Raw genomic sequence first — 22,241 nt, 5'->3', positions numbered from 1 at the left:
CTACATAATCAGTTCTTAAGTAGATGTAGGTGAATATTAGGACTTCACAATAATATTTAATGTTTCACCGACACACTTCTTGCTTTCAGCATTTAAAGGACAGAAAGGTGGCCTCCGTATAAATACATGGATTACAAAACAGGGTATGTGTATAAAAGGAGAGGTGATATATGTGATGTAAAGAGAACCTGATTCAGATCGGTAAGCTGATCTGCCAGCAAAATCCCCCGGTGCAATGAAACTTAACCAACAGCTTGGCAACTAATGAAGTCTGTGAATGTAGGTCAGGGCAGGACAAGGGCAGCCCCAGTGAAATGCAAGCTGTGGATGCCGGCTTACACTGTACGTGTCAAAAGTATACAGGCCCCTGCTAACTGTGCTAATCTATCTATACTAAAAGAGTATGACTGTCTGCATACCAGGCAAACTTTTACTGACAACCAAGTATGCACCACCTATATGTACAATTCTACCAGGTGTAGAATTACGCTATTTTATATACTATATTTACACTACTTACACTATTAGATTTAGATTATTGTGGTTTCTTTTAGGATGAGTTTAATGACACTACTGTAGCACACATGAACATTACTGTAAAAGCAATATGCTGGTCCTTATAGGTGAGCACTGTGGATGGACAGCATAGAGTGCACCACCGTTGCAAGACTGTTGTCATGCAGGTAGGACAGGTGTGGATGAGGCCTAAAAAGATCAAAGACTAACTTTCCCATAAACACACAAAATTTAAGGTAAGTTAAATGAAGTCATCAAAAGTAAACAAAAAAAATAAAAATAAATGAAAGTTGCACTATGACTGTTTGCTAGGGGACTGTTGATAAATGGCAAATAATGTTCACCCACTGTATAATAAATGTATACAAACTTTCAAGTATACTGTACATTTCTGTATAACTTTACAAGTGGATGAATGTAAGAGGAAAAATACTACTGAATGACTGCAAGTAGAGACTGTGAAGGTTATGAGGAACTGACATAGAAAGTATTCATTCCATGGCAGCTATTCATACAAGGATGGCTCCGAAGGGTGTCCCGAGCTGGGGACCCCACTCAATGCCTTCTAAGTTCCCAAAAAGTATATGGACAGGGGTTGTCATAATGAGAATATCAATTTAAAAGGCGTTTACCTGTCATGGCTTTCATGTTACCTGAACCGGAAGAGCAGTCCCCGGAAATGTCTCTCTGCCCCACCAGCCTTAACTGATAGATCTTTCCCTTTTCCCTAACAGGAAGGGGACTATCGATCAAGGCTCGGCGCAGAAAAGCTTCTGGGGAATGCCCGAAGGACTCATGGTTCAGGCAGCATAAAGTTAATGCCAGGTTCCCTTTGATGATCCTGGATCACATACCTGGTCAGTTTTATAGTTTTCCTGAAGTCATTACTGATTGCAGCCTTGTATCCACCTTTCCTCAATAAGGAATCAATAGTTTGTATGTGGTCCCAACCTACAAAAGTAAACATTATCAGTAAGCCTTCCATGTTCATGAACAAAAACAAAAAGCGAAACATGCACTCATTCTAGAGGGTACACAACATTACCCAAAAGGAAAGCCATGTTTGAAACTGTCCTTGATATCTATAGCTTACATTAGCTAAGCTATAAGGATACACTGCCAACACACACTTATCACAGGAGACACTGTCCAATTTCTCATACATTGAAACTTAAACAAATTGTATGTTGGCTGCCATTACTACTGCCGAACCTCGTATAGATCACACACATGTTGCAGAAAATCAGTTTGAAACATTTTAGGTTTTGGGTAAGTAGATAAAAAGTAAAATGCCATCTCATGAGAAATGTATCCTTTATACCACAACATTTTTATGCATGTGTTCTGCAGAGAGAGAGAGCACTACCTTTTCTACAAGCATTCTATTGTGAACAATGTGTTCAGGAGGCAGGCATTATGCATTAATATTACAGCTATTGAAAGGCTGCTCTCTAATAACATGTTTCCCCAAACATATGAAAACCATGAATAATACAGAGCTTTTATACATTAAGACCTTAACTGCTGATATAGCAGTGTACTGAACTGAGCTATATTATTGGCTTGCCCTGGCAAAGAATATTAGCTTGTAAAATCTAATGCTATGTAGTACAAAAACGAATATATAAAAAAGGGAATCACTGTAAATGCAATGGGAAGTGATAAAAACAAACTGCCTTTGGCAACATCAGCAGCCAATTACAATGCAGCATTTATCTTTAAAAAGCAACCCCATAGTAGCCAGAGTCTAGCAAAACTGAAAGATGTCGTCTCTCCATTCATAAATCTGCCTAACTACATATAAATTGATCTACGATGGACAAGCAGATTTATGCAGATGTCCGCCAGGTGTAGACTATTTATTGCAAAAATAAATATACTATACATACTGTTAGTTACTTATCAACCTAGTTCTGCTGCCTTCGCTTCCTCCCATCAGACTCCCCAGGTCTAACATTTTACCATCTCAGGTAGGCCGCCATGAATAGCAATGCTTATCAATTGGGGAGAATGAGCAAAGGCTGCATAGGAAAACCAAGGTACTACACAACTTCCAGGGGAGAATGCGAGAACAGAATGACACACAGACTATTTTTCCTTGCATACAATGAGAGACTTTTTTTTTCTTTCATACAATAAATAAATAAATCATTTTTCATGAATCCTTTATCAGTACTAAGATATAAATATGCTCCCTCATTTATTACTAAAGGGACTGTAAACAGGGAAGTTACAAAGGCCTCTCCTCAACACCATCACAGTGCTTTCCAAATCACTATAGGGAAGGGGTTATAAACCCATTACTAGTTATAGGGATAGAATTTATGGTGGTGCCGTCATTAAGGATTCATTAAAACCGCACAGAAGGAAGACTTCCTTTTTCCCCCGCAGCATCCCTTTTCGTGATGGCACCATGATAGGAGCCATATCAGATAAGTAGCTCTAGGAAGGGACCTGTGGCTGAAGGACTCCACTGTCAAATGAGCAGTCTTGACTGGCCATGATATCCAATCTAGAGTGACCAGTAAATGTATGAAGATTTGACCACGTAGCAGTTGACAATCTTTCCCTTGATTCTGATAAGACTGTGGTTGCTTTTATTCAGCATGTTACTGTGCCTATGGAGGCTTTTCCTGCCTCTAATTTACCCCTAAACTGAAGGAAATGATTGTCATATATTCTCCAGGAATCTGTATCTTCCAAGTTCAGCATTTGAAATGTCCTCTCTTACTTGTTCTTTGCATTCCGAGAGAATGAGGGGAGAACTTCTTTGTTTCGGTATAATTCAGAAGAAACTTTTGGTACCAATTCTGCATTATATCTCAGAATCATTTTTATTCTTTAGTTGTGAAAAAGGGTCCCCACCCACCTCTCATGGAAAGGGACTGCTGCTTTGCATAATAGAAATTCGGTACAGGTGTTCGGTCCCCGGGCTGTATTCTTCTTACTTCCTGTTAGCCCGGCACGTCACACGGAGCTTCAGCGTATCACCGGCCGCAGCAATGTCTCGCCCCGGCTGGTGAAAGGCTGAAGCTCCGTGTGACGTGCCGGGCTAAAAGGAAGTAAGAAGAATACAGCCCGGGGACCGAAAACCTGTACCGGAGCTCCGGGGGCTCGTTGGCAGGTAAGAGAAAGTGTGTTTTCTTTTATTTTGCAGCACGGACGGGATAAAATGAAAAAAGTGTGCACCGGAGTACTCCTTTAAAGCTCTTAAAATAGTGACCCAGACACTCCTGTTTAAGCTGCACCGGAACTAGCACCCTTAGGGACATGGTGCCCCTTGCATGGATGTCTATATAATAAGATAAAAGATCCAGTCTACAACAATTAAAGAAAACCTCTCTCTCTGTCCTTAGAGGAAGCATTGCCCATCCATCACTTCCAGCATGACTGATGCTGATGTCTTGCCGGGTGGCTCATGTATGCACATATGATATGATCACAGCCTACAACTCCAAGTAGCAGCCCCCCCCTCACCTGCGAGACTTAGTATGCCTACAGTGTACCCATGCATTACCCCTCTCTGTGCTGGCACAGCATCTTCTGAAAGCAGAAGGGGAGACTTCTGGTGTCCCCATCGACCTTTCACTGCAACCAGGTTTATTTTTACCACGCCAAACACCGCCTCTCTGGCCCTTCCCTGTAGGGACAAAATAAACTGGGGTGGTGTTGAGAAGGGGTCTTTTTAACCTCTGTTTCCTACCCTACAGTGATGAGGAAACATTTTCTATTAGGGTGCCATCATGAAGGGAGATTCTGCGGAAAGTTACTTTTATATTTTAAACAACTATTGCCATGGGCCTTATTAAGCTATAATTTTACATTCCTGGAAAACTCTAATATAGGATTGTGTTAAAAGGGTATCACAGTCTGGCCTTTTATGGCATATCCACAGAACAGGCCATACATGTCTGATAGATGCAGGTCCCAACTCTGGTGCCTGGACCTGTCTCAAGAATGAGGGCCGCCTCAGTCCCGTATAGTCCACTTGGAGCAGCCAGAGTAAGTCAGGAAGTACAAATGATCAGAACATGCTGTTATGTCCTTTACGCAATGCTCAGAATTTGATAGAGGTTGCGTAAATAGTGTAGCACAGCAAGCTACACTGTATTGTCCTATGCTGTTTATGTAATGCCCATTAGCTACTAGCCTCTTGAGAGCGCCAACAATAAACAAAGCCTCTAGAAAAGATAAGTACATAAATAGCCCATTCAGCTGTTTTTAGCCACTCGCCAATGCAGGTTACTACAGGCTGGCCAGACAGTACCCATTTTCTAGATTAGTGTGGGCCCACATCTATCAAATGTTTATGTTATTTTCTGTGAATATACTATAAATGTCCAGATGAGAAGACCCATTCAAATGAAAATCCCCTTCAAAAATGGAATTGCTCCAGTGGTCAGCTGAGTACCACGGGCCAAGGCTTCTGTAAGGGTAGCCTTTCCAAGTTATTATACATATGTATATTTTAAACAGAAATATCCCTAATTGCCTATCCGCAGTAATCTCCATACCAATGAATTCTATGTATGGACCTATGCCTGCACCCATTACATTACTGCCTGCACATGTAGAAAATATAAAGCTCCCAATGGCAAGGATTCCATCTCAGGCCCTGCCTCACAGTGGATATTTTAAATGAGACAACCTGAATCAATGCAATTGTCCTGTTGGCTCTTAGAAGAAATCTGATTTCATACGGTAACCAAGCAAAAGAAAAAGCCGGCCCATGTGCTGCAGATCAGTAACCTGCACACCACTAAAAACCAGATGGTATAAACACTTTTGGGGTACAGTTGTTTAATAATAATAATAATGTATTTATATAGAGCCTACAGATTCCGCAGCATTGTATGCAACCTTTTATGGAGTATAATATTTAAATACAAAACCTGGGACTAAAAAGGGTTTTAAAGCAGCACAAAGACTCCAAACATTATCCAATAACATAATACTACATCAATGGTTGTTTGTAAATTTGTATAGATGATGGAACTTTAGAGCCAAGGTAATACAACAAGTGCAGATACCGTATATATACTCGAGTATAAGCAGAGTTTTTCAGCACGATTTTTTCATGCTGAAAATGCCCCCCTCAGCTTATTCTCGAGTGAACTCTCCGCCTGTCAATCCCTTCTCAGTGGTCTTCAACCAGCGGACCTCCAGAGGTTGCAAAACTACAACTCCCACCATGCCCGGACAGCCATCGGCTGTCCAGGCATGCTGGGAGTTGTAGTTTTGAAACCTCTGGAGGTCCGCAGGTTGAAGACCATTGCGGCCTTCGTCATCATCCAGACCCCCCCTTTAATTTTCTACTCGCCTCCCCTCAGTGGGAAGGAAGGGTGAGCTGGTCCAGGCCATCTATGCTGCAGGGACCGTCCAGTGGGGAGGGTTAGTCGTTCCGGGCTGTCCATGTTCCCTCTTCTCCACGCCTGCCCCGGACTAGTGACATTGCCTTGACGACGAACGTCCCTGTGCGTCGTCGTCAAGGCAACTTCACTAGTCCGGGGCAGGCCAGGAGCGCGGAGAAGAGGGTCCCCCCCCCCCGGTGAAAATGAACAGCCCGGAATGACTAACCTTCCACGCCGGACGGTGCCTGCAGCATTGATGGCCCGGACCAGCTTCCCACCGAGGGGATGTGAGTAGAAAACTAAAGGAAGGGCGGGGGGTCTGGATGATGACGAAGGCCACAGTGGTCTTCAACCTGACGGCTGTCCGGGCATGCTGGGAGTTGTAGTTTTGCAACATTTGGAGGTCCGCAGGTTGAAGACCACTGATGAAGGGATTGACAGGCGGTGATGCTGACGGGGGTGTTAATGACGGGGGTCTGGATGATGACATGGGGGGGATGATGTATTTCCCATCCTAGGCTTATAGTCAGGTCAATAACTTTTCCTGGGTTTTTGGGGTGAAATTAGGGGCCTCGGCTTATATTCGGGTCGGCTTATACTCGAGTATATACGGTAAGTACAATAGAGGCCCTAACAGAGTCTGCCTGAGACAAAGCCTTGAAGAGGGAAAATGATCTAAAAACAAGCAATCGTGTAATTTTTGTTTACTCTAAAAGACCCTTTCAGGCTATAAGCTATTTATGGATCTAGTAGCGTTGTTCTCACACTATTACCATTCTGAATTACTAAATGGGCAGAGTGAGATGATATAAAAGTTGGGGTATACATGTACCTGGTATTGCAACTCAGTCTTATACACATGAAATACTAGACGTAGACCCAGGACTAGAGTGGCGGGGTTTTTGGGAAAGGTCATCTCAGACTATTTGAATGTTAAAGGGGTACTCCGGTGAAAACCTTTTTTCTTTTAAATCAACTGGTGCCAGAAAGTTAAACATATTTATAAATTACTTCTATTAAAAAATCTTAATCCTTCCTGTACTTATTAGCTGCTGAATACCACAGAGGAAATTCTTTTCTTTTTGGAATGCTCTCTGATGACATTACAAGCACAGTTCTCTCTGCTGACGTTATTATAATAATAACGCTTTATTTATTGTTGTCCTTAGTGGGATTTGAACCCAAGTCCCCAGCACTGCAAGGCAGCAGTGCTAACCACTGAGCCACCATGCTGCCCTCAGCATACATCTGCTATGCATGGTTGCTAAAATGGACAGAGATGTCAGCAGAGAGCACTGTGTTCGTGATGTCATCAGTGTTCCAAAAAGAAAGGAATTTCCTCTGTAGCATTCAGCAGCTAATAAGTACTGGAAGGATTAAGATTTTTTAATAGACGTAATTTACAAATGTTTAACTTTCTGCCACCAGTTGATTTAAAAGAAAAAAGGTTTTCACCGGAGTACCCCTTTAATGTGTTAGAGTGACTATTAATGATTTATATTACTCCCTGTGTGTTCAGTAACATGACATAAAACAAATCCAAGCACAAAGCAATTCTTTTAGAGAAGCACATTAGTATGCACACACAGTACTTTATCAAGACAATAGGAGTACTGCATCAGTCTGCAGCAACTCACATTTATTGTGTTAATGCACAAAATATGTACTTCGTATAACTTCACTTAAACATGGGTTTTAAATTTTTTGGGGGGTTTTAAGTGCACTTTAAGCTACCAGCAAAAGTGCTAACCTAGAGGATTTCCTTTTAAAAGTGTATTCTTGCAGTGTTTGCCATCGTATACAGCAAAGTAGGGACGCACAGATACCTTTTTATTAATACACAGTGCCAATACTTTTTTTCAAATACTCACCGATACCAGTTTTTTTTTTGTTTTTTTTTAAGTGCATCCGTTATTTCCAAAATTGTAGCTAATCTGCCGAGATGGTTAACCACACTATAAAACCAATAATAACTTTGCATCTGCTTTTTGTGTGGTTACTTCTCTAAATAACACCTTTTTATGTGCAGTACATGTGTCAAGGAGGCGTGGCATAGTGGTATAATGTCAGAACAGTATATCAGTATTATTCTAGCAGTATATGATTGTATAATGTAAGCAACATATGTCAGTATTAACATAGTGGTACCAGACCCATATAAGAAAAGCCTGTAACAGGACATTCATCCCTTTTGACACTAACACCAGGTGTGGAAGGCCTGGTTCCTCCCAGGCAGGTATGTCCCATTCAGTTGGATATAATACTGTCTTTCTCTATGGTCCAAAATGATAAGGATCACAGTGGCCTGCACTTTCTCCATTTACACTGTGCGGTCTCTTACCTTGCAGTTGCAGTGAAGGCACTGTGGCCACAGATGCAGAAGTTCCTCAGGCTCTAGCCTGACAATCACTTAATGCTCCTTCTCCATGACTCCTCCAGGCTGCCAAATATCGCTCTGTACTGGGCCCCGCAGACAGTAGAAGGCTCAGTAATGCGCATGGTTGGTGGGATGCCAAGTCCCACCCTCCTCCGTGGCCTCTGGACTGGAGGGTGGAGAGGCAGCTTTCACAAAAGGACACTTTCAGTTATGTTTGAAGAAACTGTGGCAGTGTACGGGGCAATTCCTGGTATAACCGGACCCCAAAGAACAGGTCTGCTGCACTGCCCACTAGCCTAGGAGGAGAAGCACAGCCATGGTGGATCAGGGTGGCACAGATCATGGAGGACTGCTGTCAGTGTTGGTCTGTGGAATCTGGTTGTGTTCTGTCACTCGCGCTGTGCTCCAAGCATCACTCCCAATGCGGTCAGCTGTTCCGAAGTGCTGTCATTGGTTATTATTCTACTACGCCACTGTATAATGATCTGACTCAACTGATGAGCCAAGGTTGTTTCATGTCTGTTATCACCCGTGCAGTACTTTTGCTAATCAATAATCGGAGCAGGTATCGGAATAGGTATCGGGACATTTGCACAAGTACTGTACAAGGACTTGTAAATGTCCAGTATAGGCACCAATACAGATACTGGTATCAGAATCAGTGCATCACTACTGCAAGGCAAATATAAGCATAAGCCAATAAAGCCTGGGTGGGTCTTGCAGCCACAAGGGGTCCCACAGGAGGTGATCTAAGCAATAGTTTAATAATAGTTGGGAATCACTGTTATTCGGATCTTATTTGTGCAGGCTTGAAGAGGTTTACTGACCAAATTTTTTTCACAAAAGAACGTACTGCCAGCTATATTCAAGTACAAATATAAACAGAATGTGGGAACATTTCAAAGGGGAACCTGTCAGGTGTTTCATACTGCCCATATGACAAGCAGCATGAAACAGACCAGCTTCCTTGTTACAATGAACTGTGATTTACACTAACACTGCAGCATTTCAGAGCGAGTAGTTTGAAAACCTACTAGGAAGATTATGAATCACAAAAATGGTCCCTAGTGGCCTCACCCCACCCTGCTTGACTGACCGCTCTTTTCTAATTTATGTATAGAAAAGATATCTCTATGAGGTAAGGGAGGAGCCACTAGGGACAGCTTACTGACTTGGTGCCTTGTTCTAGGCCGGTTCTACCACTGTTTTCTCTGAAAAGCATTTTAGTGTATATGACTGCTTGAGGTTGAAAAGCTGTCTGTCTTTGTTTCATGTAAGGTTCAAGTTCATGTCACTGTTCTATTAAACAAAAAACAAAACAAAAAAAAAACGACAACTTTTCACATGTTAAAGAGACATATCAAAAAGTTTTGATCAGTTGGTGCCTGGGAGCTGAGACCCATAACTATTGTTAGAATGAGCGGGGAGAAGTGCTCAGCAAAGCAGTTTTCTCACCAACTCTTCTTGCTGCAGGAGCTGGTCACATAGTTTTTCTAAAGAATCTGTCCCTATGATGGGGAGAGAAGAGCTTCTCCATGCTCATCTCAACAATTGGGTGGGTGTGTGTGTGTGGTGTCCAATCAAAACTTGACTTGTCATAGTGACACTTGATGCAGGAAAGCGAACCCATACCCTGCTGTAACTAGTAATAAAGGTCAGGAAAAGTAGGCCTTCATGTTATAGAGGAAATTGTTTCCTGTGGTGAGCGTGTATACAAGAGGTTTCATGGACTGAAGAGCTCCTAATAGAGAAGAATCATGTAAGAAAACTTACCCCTTATCTGAAGGATAGGGGATAAGTTTTAGATTGCAGGGGGTCCAAGCGTTGGGGCCCCCGTGATCTCCTGTTTGGAGTCCCAGCTCTCCTTCACAGCGGTACGTCACGCCCCCCAGCCAAAGCGGGGGCCGCCACGCCCCCTGCATATAGCTCTATGGGAGAGCCGTTTGGCAATCTTCGGCTCTCCCATAGAGGGGGCATAGCGGTCCCTGCTTTGGGCGGGGTCATGAAGCACCACTGTGAAGGAGAGCTGGGTAGGGGATACATTTTCTTACATGATACTTCTTTAAAGGGAATGTGTCAGGTCTTTGTTATGCTCAGAGCTGCAGACATGGGCAGATATCTAATAGGTAGATAAAACCAGTAATACCTGATGGCTGTTTCTATGTTATAAAATATTTCCTCTCAGATCAGCCGTAGAGGTCATGTTGAATTGCAGCATGCACGCATTCTCCCTCCTCCAACCCTCCCTGGATGACTGATGTACAAGGCTTAGTGCTCAAAGCCACACAAAGGGGTGGGGGAGGGATGAGCAGGCATGATGCAGCTCAGCCTGTCCAGCTCTTGAGCTTAAAGGAAATACATGATTTTATAACTCTGAGCAGTTTTTCTTCTAAAAAAAAAAAAAAAATGGTTCCATTCTAACAGTTTCTGGTATCGCAGTGCTTTACATTAGGATTTTTTGAATCCTAGACATAAAAAATGCCTAAATAAGGCTGCAGCATACGAAATACTGTTATAAATGTACTTTTGTGATTTTGTAACTGAAGAACCTCTTTAAGAACGGGCAACTCACCTGCAGTTGCTTTCTAAACTTTCCTGACCTACAGAGGAATAGCGTTAGTATATAAACACATACATATGTAACAGCACATTAGATTTAGTATAAGATAAAAGCCTTACAATTAATATCTGATCCACCATCTGACATCAGTGCAAGGTCACATTTTGTATTTTGGTTTGTATGTATTTTTTTATACTCTTTAACCAATTGTTATGAAATAAAGTGCATCAATGACCTTGCTCCTTTGCAACCTCCGGTAAGTACGTGGCGGTTCTTTTGGATCCTTTTTCATTGATGAATTCTATTCTAATGCCATGTACACCCACCTGAAAAAAACCGGTAGTTTGGTTAGTATATTTCAGGAGAGATAACACAATAATAATTCTAGTGCAGCGTGGAAGGTCACAAAGTATTTTGGCCCATTTTTTCCTGTGCTTGTCCTTTAGAAGTTAATGCTGCAAAGAAAAAAAAGGGAGTTTGCAGGTTAAACCTGAGGCCCAATATCGTTACTGTTAAAGTTCTGCAGAAGGAACAAAGGCAGGTAAAAAATATAGTAATACTCAGAAGCTCTGTAAAGGGCTGACTTTTGTACATATAGAAATGTAGCGAACACATACAGAGATGTCTGCTGTGACTTGGTCAGTGTTTTTAGCATTCCTCACTTATAACAGTACTGAGGTGCTAGAAATACACAGTCCCCATCAACACTCTACAGCTGGCCATACACGCAAGATAAAAGCCACAGAGCCAACACCATTCTCCATGTGAATATGCACATATGATGAGTAGAACAGAAATGTTTACTTCCTGGGTAACTCATGATTGTTTAATCCTTGCTGCCAGGGGATGGTCCAAAAAACATTAGATTTGTAAGACCTTATAATGCTAGGGTTAAGATAGGTTAAATGGCCCTCCAAGATATTTGCCCAAATGTATGGTGCCGATACAGGGAATTTAAAAAATAGAAACAGTGAGTTTTTGAACCAAAAAGGAGTAAGGGATATGTTCTTTCTAAATGTTGAATAATCTGCTTATAACAAGGTATTCAAACTACAGGGTGGGCCATTTATATAGATACACCTTAATAAAATGGGAATGGTTGGTGATATTAACTTCCTGTTTGTGGCACATTAGTATATGTGAGGGTGGAAACTTTTCAAGATGGGTGGTGACCAGGGCGGCTATTTTGAAGTCGGCCATTTTGAATCCAACTTTTGTTTTTTCAATAGGAAGAGGGTCATGTGACACATCAAACTTATTGGGAATTTTACAAGAAAAACAATGATGTGCTTGGTTTTAACGTAATTTTATTATTTCATTAGTTATTTACAAGTTTCTGACCACTTATAAAATGTGTTCAATGTGCTGCCCATTGTGTTGGATTGTCAATGCAACCCTCTTCTCCCACTCTTCACACACTGATAGCAACACCGCAGGAGAAATGCTAGCACAGGCTTCCAGTATCCATAGTTTCAGGTGCTGCACATCTCGTATCTTCACAGCATAGACAATTGCCTTCTGATGACCCCAAAGATTAAAGTCTAAGGGGGTCAGATCGGGAGACCTTGGGGGCCATTCAACTGGCCCATGACGACCAATCCACTTTCCAGGAAACTGTTCATCTAGGAATGCTCATACATTGGATAGATCCCTCCATGACTGTTGGAACACAAAAATTGATGGTATGGTGTGGTGTGGTATATGGGGTACAAAGAAAGTGGGGCCATTCTTCATCAATGGAAAACTCAAGGCCACTGGATATGCAAAATTGCTACATAATGATGTGTTTCCCTCTTTATGCACTGAGCTGGCAAATTCCCTGAGTTTTTCCATCAAGAAGGGGCTCCACCACATTATGGGTGTCACGTCCGAGCATTCCTAGATGAACAGTTTCCTGGAAAGTGGATTGGTTGTCGTGGGCCAGTTGAATGGCCCCCAAGGTCTCCCGAACTAACCCCCTTAGGATCTTTGGGGTCATCTGAAGGCAATTGTGTATGCTGTGAAGATACGAGATGTGCAGCACCTGAAACTACGGATACTGGAAGCCTGTGCTAGCATTTCTCCTGCGGTGTTGCTATCAGTGTGTGAAGAGTGGGAGAAGATGGTTGCATTGACAATCCAACACAATGTGCAGCATATTGAACACATTTTATAAGTGGCCAGAAACTTGTAAATAACTTTATTCTTTCATGAGTTATGTTAAAACCAAGCACATCATTGTTTTTCTTGTGAAATTCCCAATAAGTTTGATGTGTCACATGACCCTCTTCCTATTGAAAAAAACAAAAGTTGGATTCAAAATGGATGACTTCAAAATGGCCACCATGGTCACCACCCATCTTGAGTCCCCCCCCCCTCACATATACTTATGTGCCACAAACAGGAAGTTAATATCACCAACCATTCCCATTTTATTAAGGTGTATCCATATAAATGTATATAACATTTAGACCTTCATGATAGACATTGAGAATCTTACAATTCAAATACTGAGAATGCAAAGTTAAAGAAGAGCAATATGGATTTGTGGCAGGGCTTCATCTTGTTGGTATTACAGTAGTTGGTGTTTCTGTCCTCTCAGGTTGACCTTAATGGACATTCATCTCTGATTCTTATTAAAATTCTCGCCCATCCCAGATAATGTTTGCCTATTTTCTGAGTATGGCTGACTAGTTCATTCGTTTTATTTCCCTGCTCTTAATAAAATGGTGAGACCAACATCCAGCATTAAAATAATTTCAAATTTATGAAACTACTCAACTTTTTTCCCCAATTGTCTTGAAAGTTTAACTTTTTTCTGGCAAAATTTTTTCACGGCTTCAAATTTTCGTAAAGTTTACATCTCTAGTCATAAGTTGTTCAGCAACCTTGTCAGAAATTTTCACTCTGAACCGTCTTTTTGCTGGGGTCAGGAGATGCCATCAAAAAGGGGAAGTCTTGGCATCGATGCTGATCTGGTCAAGTATAACTGGCATTAAAAGGGGTATTCCGGTGGAAAACCATTTTAAATCAACTGGTGCCAGAAAGTAAAACAGATTTGTAAATTACTTCTATTTAAAAATCTTTTAAATTTATTTTCTGTCTGACCACAGTGCTCTCTGCTGACACCTTTGTCCATGTCAGGAAATGTCCAGAGTAGGAGCAATTCCCCATAGCAAACCTATCCTGCTCTGAACAGTTCCTGGCATGGACAGAGGTGTCAGCAGAGAGCACTGTGGTCAGACAGAAAATAAATGAAATAAAATAAAGTTCCTCTGGAGCATACAGCAACTGATAAGTACTGAAAGGATTAAGATTTTTAAATAGAAGTAATTTACAAACCTGTAACTTTCTGGCCCCAGTTGATTTGAAAAAAAAATAATTATTGTTTTCCACCAGAATACGCCTTTAAACTCCAGCAAACAAAAGAATATATTTTTCTATTTTTACTGGGAATTTTATTTAAAAGGGTCTTCCCATGAAACACCTTTAGTGTCTTTAGTGGGGGTTCAAATGGTGAGAAACCCTCCAATCATGATAGTGGGGTTCCTGAGGTCTCCCTGGTTTCATATAATGGTGGATAGACCTATGTGCTGCTGTTCCATTCAATTCTATCAGCTGAACAAACACGGCCGAGTACAGTGGATTCATTGTTACAACACAGTCCGTGACCCAATTACTCCAAAAAAGACCTACTATACTGAAATAAAAAGTCTATTTTTGTGTAACACAAATAGTGTTTATTACCCCAGATAATTAACTGTATACTAGAAGAACTTTGAAGTGTAACTATTATGTCTAAAACGTCTTATAAAATAAAAATAAACAAATTGAAAACAATTAATGAACATGCATTGGTCATGGAGAAAACAAATGACAGGGCGCATATATAGAGCAACAAATAAAGCTATAGCCATAAAACTAATGCATACTGAAAATTGCTAAATGGCACCCTGTTTAGAATGCCAAAAATGGACCAGGACCTGAACTAGTTAACCAAAATGGAGGCAGTGAAGACAAAACTGGGAATCACCATTGAACAGCAGCCACCACTGGGAGCAAAGCATCTGGACTGCTTCAAAACATATCAGATGAGATTAGGCCAAATCCCTTTTGAGTCCATGAGCACAGCATACGGTAGAGAAATCATACAAGCTGTCAAGTTATTTCTATTGCTTTTCCTGGAAATCACAAAAGTTACAGACATTAAAGTGTACCTGTTGCTTTAAAGAAAACTTGCCATGTCCTAGAGATATGTCAAACGTTTAGATTGGTGGAGTTCTGAATGTTCAGAACCCAATCAACTGTTAGAATGAGTAGGAAGAAAAGTGCAGCTGACCGAGACAATCCCATAGACTTACATTGTAGGTTTATCGCCCTTCTCCTATCTAACTCAACACAATTCCCCCGAAGGCATAAAGCCTGAGGTACAAACATAATATAATATAAAAAATATATATATATATGTAATTCCCCTAAAACTTAACTTGTAATGTTATACTGACGCAATCTGTTGAATATATATATATATATATTTTATATATATATATATATATATATATATTTATTATACCCCTTGCCTGCACGTGGGAAGCAGCTTGCCTATTTTCCTCCTGAAACATGTAGTGGGGGGCATTGTGTCTGTTTTAATAAGGTTTGCCTTTTGTTTACTGTAAGGTGGATGGTTATCCATGTGTGTGGAGGAGCTATCATATGCCCCCACTATGAATTATGTGATTGTGGAATTACATCCACCATGTAGTACTTGAACCGGCACAGGGGCATAGAGTCTAACAGTATGTTCAAGCACCAGTTTCCTTTTAGTCTATAATATTTAAAGATTTAGGGGAATCACCTACATATAGGGATTTTTGTACATAGGGCTTTATGCCTTGGGGGGTAATTGTGTCGCGTTGTAATTGTAATCCCGGATTACCCTTGAGAAATTTGTGTATGCTTCTATCTAGTTACAGCTATTGTTTAGGGTGTGAACACCCAGACCCTGAGCCATCTACAACATGTCAAAATTATGCCCATTTAAAAGGAAATGTGTCATTTTTTTTACTTTATTTGTAATAATATTAATGTGCATGTAAATACTATACTATTAATTGTTCAGTGCTATAGTTTTCTGTTTATTATTAATAAATACTTCTACTTGGCGCTGCCATGTCTAATAGCATCATGTCCTCTGTCACAACACAGGCACAGATGCTTTACAGTGGAGACAGCACAAAACTATGGCTCCGGTTTCGTTTAGTCACATTGTAGACACACTTGTAGTGCTATGTGCATGATCAGCAGCCTGGGCAAGTCACCTACAAGCTGAAGTAGAGGTTGCTCCACCCCTGCAGAATGCCAATACTCCCTCATAAATTCTTCTGGCCTGTCATGGCTGACCACTTCTTCACCTCCCTGCCAGCTTCCTGATCTGCCCCCCCACTGCCAGGTACCAGGTACTGGAGGAGCAACGTGTTGTGACAGTACACTTAGACTTCACAAGGTGATGCCACTCCATCTCCTGCCCCATTTCTCCACAGTGACACTTTGTAGTAGAAGGCAAGGCTGAGATATAATTGGAGCTCAGCTTTCCTCCCTATGCCCTCGCAGACATTTCTTGCTTTCCTACAGGCTCTAGAAAGCCACTTTATACAACTTAGACATAGGTGAGAGGGGGATTACATAGACCTATGCAGGGCTGGATAAGTATTTGGTGGCATAGAAGCATATACAGACTGTGCAGTGGCCAGGACTGCTGTACAGCATCAAGCGAGACAGATACAACTAACAGGGGCACAAATGCAGTATGAACCTGGTCTTTCTGGGGTAGAATAAGATGACAGCGTATTGGTATCACTTTACTGTCTCCACGTCCTCATAGTTCCTACCATGGCCCCTGTCAGAGGTAAAGGGAGATGTGAATAGCACCTTTTCTTTTTTACGTGGTGTGCATGACTTTGGACATCTATATGTGCAGGGGTCTGGCCTTAGCTAAAGGTCCCCACTTTAGACTAATGTCTGTCGTCTCATCTGTTGGTGTAGTGAGGAGGTTGCTATACACTTTGAACACCGACTTAAAGGTGCGCCTACACCTTATATTTAAGTCAGCCGCTGGTAGGTTCGGCCTACCACCTGAGGTATATGGTGGTCTCCCCACTCTTCACAGACAGATGTGCAGAAGACCGCATGAATGGGAAGGGCAAACAGCCAGCTCTCTGATGTGCCCCACCACTGCCAGGTACTGGAGCAGCATTGCTTTGTGCTGAGTGTGACAGTACACTTACATTTTAACGCATGATGTCAAATAGCTTAAAAGATATAGAGCAAACTTTTGTGTTCATGGACGCTGGATGTAGCACATTTTTTATGGAGCCCTTTGGGAGATATTGTATGAAAGTGCCATTAACTGTACCACTGAGCACTAATGAGGGCATTATGTGAATGGTACTATAGAATATGCATAGCCCTATTTTTGGAAGTGATATATTGCTCTGTAATTTTGATGGGCAATAATATATAGTACTAAACATCCAGGCAGACACACATGGATGGCATACAAAACGGAAACAGATACATGGTGTGAATGCACCCTTACTGAAGTCATACTCTGGCTTAGTGTCCTAGGCATAAGCTGTAAGTACAGCCTTTTGTTACATCATGTCTTATCCTCCAGTCACCTCCAGAGCTGCACTTCCTATTCTGCAGTTACATAATCTTATATTCTGGTTGTCTCCAAAGGTGGGTGACAAGTGGCTACCTGCAGCTGGTACCCACCAGTAATGATCATTTTGAAGCATGTGGATGAGATGTGTTAAAACATCAACCACTGGTACTTTAATATGCTGCAAATTTTCTACCTGCAAATTCCACAGCAGATTTGCCGAATGTGAATATGCATATAGTCTGAAGCAGTTGTACTGTGCAGACAACAAAATGACGCTGCACAACGGAGTTGAAACCCGTCCTCCTTGTGTACATAGTCATAAGAGGAAGGGAGGTGTGAGGTCACCAGCAGGAAGAGAGGTGAGGCCAAATCTGCAGAAGGCATGTTACAGTTGCATTCTGTCTACAGTAAAGTTGCCTTCTCCACATTGCTAAAGTTAGCTTCCTCTACTGGTGGACAGTGGGAAATCTAAAAAAATTTTTTTTTTCCAGATTTCCCAACAAATGAGAAAAATAAAACAACATTTCCAAAAATATAATAAAAACACGAAGAAGAAAAAAAAAACATTTAACCTCTAATAAGAAATAAAATATAATTGGTGACACATTCCCTTTAACTGCCTGGTGTGTAGTATACAAAATATTAATTGCTTAACCCCTTAAGGACCAATCCCATTATGACCTTAAAGGAGATGTCCGGTGCTCACTTTTCTTATTTTATCCGTTCCGGGCTGACAAATAAAAGAAAACTAATTTTCTCTTACCTGCCTAATCTCCCCTGGTGCTTCAGTACATACAGGTGTTCGGTCCCCGGGCTGTATTCTTCTTACTTCCTGTTAGCCCGGCACGTCACACGGCGCTTCAACCCATCACCGGCCGCAGCGATGTCCCGCCTCGGCCAGTAATAGGCTGAAGCTCCGTGTGACCTGCCGGGCTAACAGGAAGTAAGAAGAATACAGCCCTGGGACCGAACACCTGTACCGGAGCACCAAGGGAGCGTAGGCAGGTAAGAGAAAATTAGTTTTCTTTTATTTTTCAGCCCGGAACAGATACAATAAGAAAAGTGAGCACCGGACATGTCCTTTAAGAACCAGAGCATTTTTTTGCACATCTGACCACTGTCAATTTAGCCATTAATAACTCTGGGATGTTTTTACTCCTGAATCTGATTCAGAGATAGTTTTTTCATGACATATTCTACTTTAACATAGTGGTAAATTTTCATTGATACTTGCATAATTTCTTGGTGAAAAAAAAAATGTCATGAACAATTTGAAAATGTTGCATTTTTTCTAACTTTGAAGCTCTCTGCTTGTAAGGAAAATAGACATACTAATTAAATTATATATTGGGTCACATATACAATATGTCTACTTTATGTTTGCATCATAAAGTTGCCATGTTTTTACTTTTGGAAGACATCAGAGGGCTTCAAAGTTCAGCAGCAATTTTCCAATTTCTCAAATTTTCTAAATCTGAATTTGTCAGTGACCAGTTCAGATTAGAAGGGCCTTCATTTTAGAAATATCCCATAAATGACCCCATTATAAAAAATTGCACCCCTCAAAGTATACAAAATGGTATTCAGAAAGTTTGTTAACCCTTTAGGTGTTTCACAGGAATAGCAGCAAAGTGAAGGAGAAAATTCAAAATCTTAATTTTTTACACTCGAATGTTCTTGTAGACCCAGTAGAGCCATTTTTTTTATTTTTACAAGGGGTAAAAGGAGAAAAAGTCCCCACAAAATAAGGAAATATCCTATATGTGTATGTCAAGTGTTCTGCGGGCGCAGTAGAGGGCTCAGAAGGGAAGGAGCAACAATGGGATTTTGGAGAGTGAATTTTGCTGAAATGGTTTTTGGGGGGCATGTCACATTTAGGAATCCCCCATGATGCCAGAACAGCAAAAAAAAACAAAAAACTCAAGGAACGTAACAAGGGGTCTAGTGAGCCTTGACACCTCACAGGTGTTTGGTGATTTTTCATTAAGGTTGAATCTGTAAGTCAGAAAAAAAAAATGTCACTAAAATGCTGCTTTTCCCCAAAATTTTTCATTTTTACAAGGGGTAGTAGGAGAAAATCCCCCCAAAATTTGTAACCCTATTCCTTCTGAGTATGGAAATATCCCATACGTGGATGTTAAGTGCTCTGCGAGTGCACTACAATGCTCAGAAGAGAAGGAGCCACATTTGGCTTTTGGAAAGCAAATTTTGCTGAAATGGTTTTCGGGGGGCATGCTGCATTTAGGAAGCCCCCATGGTGCCAGCAGAACCCCCCCCCCCCCACATGTGACACCATTTTATAAACTACACCCCCCAAGGAACATAAGGGGTGCAGTGATAATTTATCCCCAAACCGTAATTCCAAGATGTTTTGAACAGCCTACTGTTCCAAAAATCTTGGAATCACCTTTGGAGTCTAAACGCTCACTGTACCTCTTCCTACATTCCTTGAGGGGTGTAGTTTCCAAAATGTGGTTACATGTGGGGGGGGGGGGGGGGGGTTCCACTGTCCCAGCACAATGGGGGCTTTGCAAACACACCATGCTACCAACCTCCATTCCAGCCAAATCCATTCTCCAAATAGGCTGATGGTGCTCGCTACCTTATGAGCTCTGCAGTATGTACACACATTTACACATATGGGGTATTTCCATACCCCAGAAAAGTTGTTTTACAAATTTTGGGGGCCTTTTTCCCATTTATCCCTTGTGAAAATAAAAAGTGTAGGGCTACATCAAAAGGTTAGTGTAAAAAATTTTAGTTTTTATTTTCACGGCTGATTGTTCCAAAAATCTGTCAGACACCTGTAGAGTCTGAATGCTCAATGCACCCCTTTTTACATTCCTTGAGGGTGCAGTTTTCAAAATGGGGTAACTTGTCGGTTATTTTATTTTTGGTTTTATGTCTGAACCTCTGCATCTAAAAGCCATTGCTGTAAAAATCATCAATTTAGGCTTCTAATGTGCATGGTGCTCCCTCACTCCTGATCCCTGCAATGCACCCAAAAGCACTTTACGACCACACATGGGGTATTTCCATACTCTGGAAAAGTTACGTTACAAATTTTGGGGGTCTTTTTCCCCTTTTACAACTTGGGAAAATGAAAAAAAAAAAAACAGTAGCATGTAATTGTAGAACAAAAAAAATTATTTTTCCACTAACATGCTGGTGTAGCCCCAAAGTTTTCATTTTCAGAAGGGGTAAAAGGGGAACATTGTAAATGTAATACTCCATAAACGTATGATACGCCTTGAAGCATTCTTTTATGCAGAGGCCTGGTTTTTCAGGACAGGTGTCACACTGGAAAATGGTGTCCTTTCTTATCCCCTTTTTTTAAGACAGACCGTCCCTTCTTTCCAGTGTGAGGGACCTCTCCTGGAAAATGTTGCCCTGGGAACAATACAGGGGCCTACAGTTCCAGAGGTACTTGGGCCCTCTACTTCCCGGTCTCCAAAGATCAGGGCCTAGATCACTACCTCCTGGAACTGGAAGAATGTTCCCATGTTGCCTGCACTCCAGAATAGTACAATAGCATTGTACAATGCCTACTGGACCATGTACAATGCAATTTTTTGTACCATCTTCTGGTTTTGCGCATGGCGCTTTATGGTCCGAGGACTTGATCAGAGAGATCAACTCCTACCGTTGTAGCGGTACCTCGCACAATGACAGGGGTGCTGCCATTACAGTAAATGGTGGTCAGCATAAGGCCTCCCTCTTTCACTAGTAACGGACCTATATTCACCCCTAGGGATCAGTAGGGGATGTGTGGGGTGGCCTCTGATTTTTCCGCACAGTGCCACAAGCTGCAGTGGTTCTGGCGGAAAGGGTCTTGAAAAGAGAGATGCTGGTATAAAAGTTAACCACATACAAGTGGCTACATCAGTTCCTACACAATTTTCCTGCTAATTCCTAGGATGGGGGGGCATTCTGGGGGTTCAATGCAGGAATCCTTCCCTTCATACACCCTAAGCCTGTAAGTGTACCCTGAGGTGCTCTCACAGAGCTTGCATACTTTCACGCCATACCTTGCCCTTTTACTGAGAACGTACTGGTGGAAATTTAGTCTACCTTTGAAACTAATAGGCCTCTGCAAATTTATTAGGGAAATAATCTATGACCGGCCTGATTTTAAATAGGCGGTCCGGCCCATATGTGGGATCACTTCGGGACGTGGCATGACCATACAGTGGAGTGGGGTGTTACACAGAACACTCCAGTATTGCCTAATGGTCAGCTTTTTGACTAAGCCCATATGCAGCATGAGGCCCCAAAATGTCCTCATCTCGGCTGCATTGATGGGAGCCCATCTATAGGGCCTAGCCAAAAAAGAATCGGGGTGCTGGGTCACAAACTTTTCGGCGTACAAGTTTGTTTGAGCCACCAAATTGACAAAGTCCTCACTGAAAAAAAAACAAAAAAAAAAGTCCATTTGAATTCCTGGGCGGCCAGCAAACCCAGGAATCAGTGGTGCATAATCATCCGGAACTGGGGTCCAGATAGGGTCATGTATAGGGGGGGGACAGGGAAACACTGTACGGCGGACAGGGCTACTAGTTAGGGGGCCGCTACCGGCATTGCCCTACGCTGCCGCCTTCTAGGAGGCTCATCATCAGTGGATGAAGAGGACGAAAAGAAGAAGCTGGGATCTTCCCCTTCCCCATCACTGATTGATTCGGTATCTGAGGCAAGCATTTTAATATTTTTTTTTTTTGGGGGGGGGGGGTGTTGTGTTTGTGTGAAAATTTTGTGTTTTTATGTACTTTATTTATAAGAAGTGTAGTGATTATGCAA

General features: G+C 41.7%; 1 protein-coding gene across 5 annotated transcripts in view; it reads right to left on the bottom strand.

Moving 5' to 3' along the window:
• Positions 1 to 22,241, bottom strand: part of AMMECR1 (AMMECR nuclear protein 1) — a 215,590-nt gene that overhangs the window by 5,358 nt on the left and 187,991 nt on the right. For 4 of the 5 annotated variants that reach the window (XM_056538916.1, XM_056538917.1, XM_056538915.1 and 1 more), the window contains 2 exons: positions 11,040 to 11,130; positions 1,371 to 1,467 (listed from right to left, as the gene is read on the bottom strand). In XM_056538916.1, the coding sequence (XP_056394891.1) occupies positions 1,371 to 1,467; positions 11,040 to 11,130 (188 nt within the window). Of the gene's footprint in view, positions 1 to 1,370; positions 1,468 to 10,923; positions 11,131 to 22,241 lie in introns of all 5 variants that reach the window. The other variant, XR_008847704.1, reaches the window with a different exon arrangement.

The sequence above is a fragment of the Hyla sarda genome, chromosome 9 (assembly GCF_029499605.1).
Source record: "Hyla sarda isolate aHylSar1 chromosome 9, aHylSar1.hap1, whole genome shotgun sequence".
In the NCBI taxonomy this organism is placed as follows: domain Eukaryota; kingdom Metazoa; phylum Chordata; class Amphibia; order Anura; family Hylidae; genus Hyla; species Hyla sarda.
This window is presented reverse-complemented; position numbering and strand designations above follow the sequence as displayed.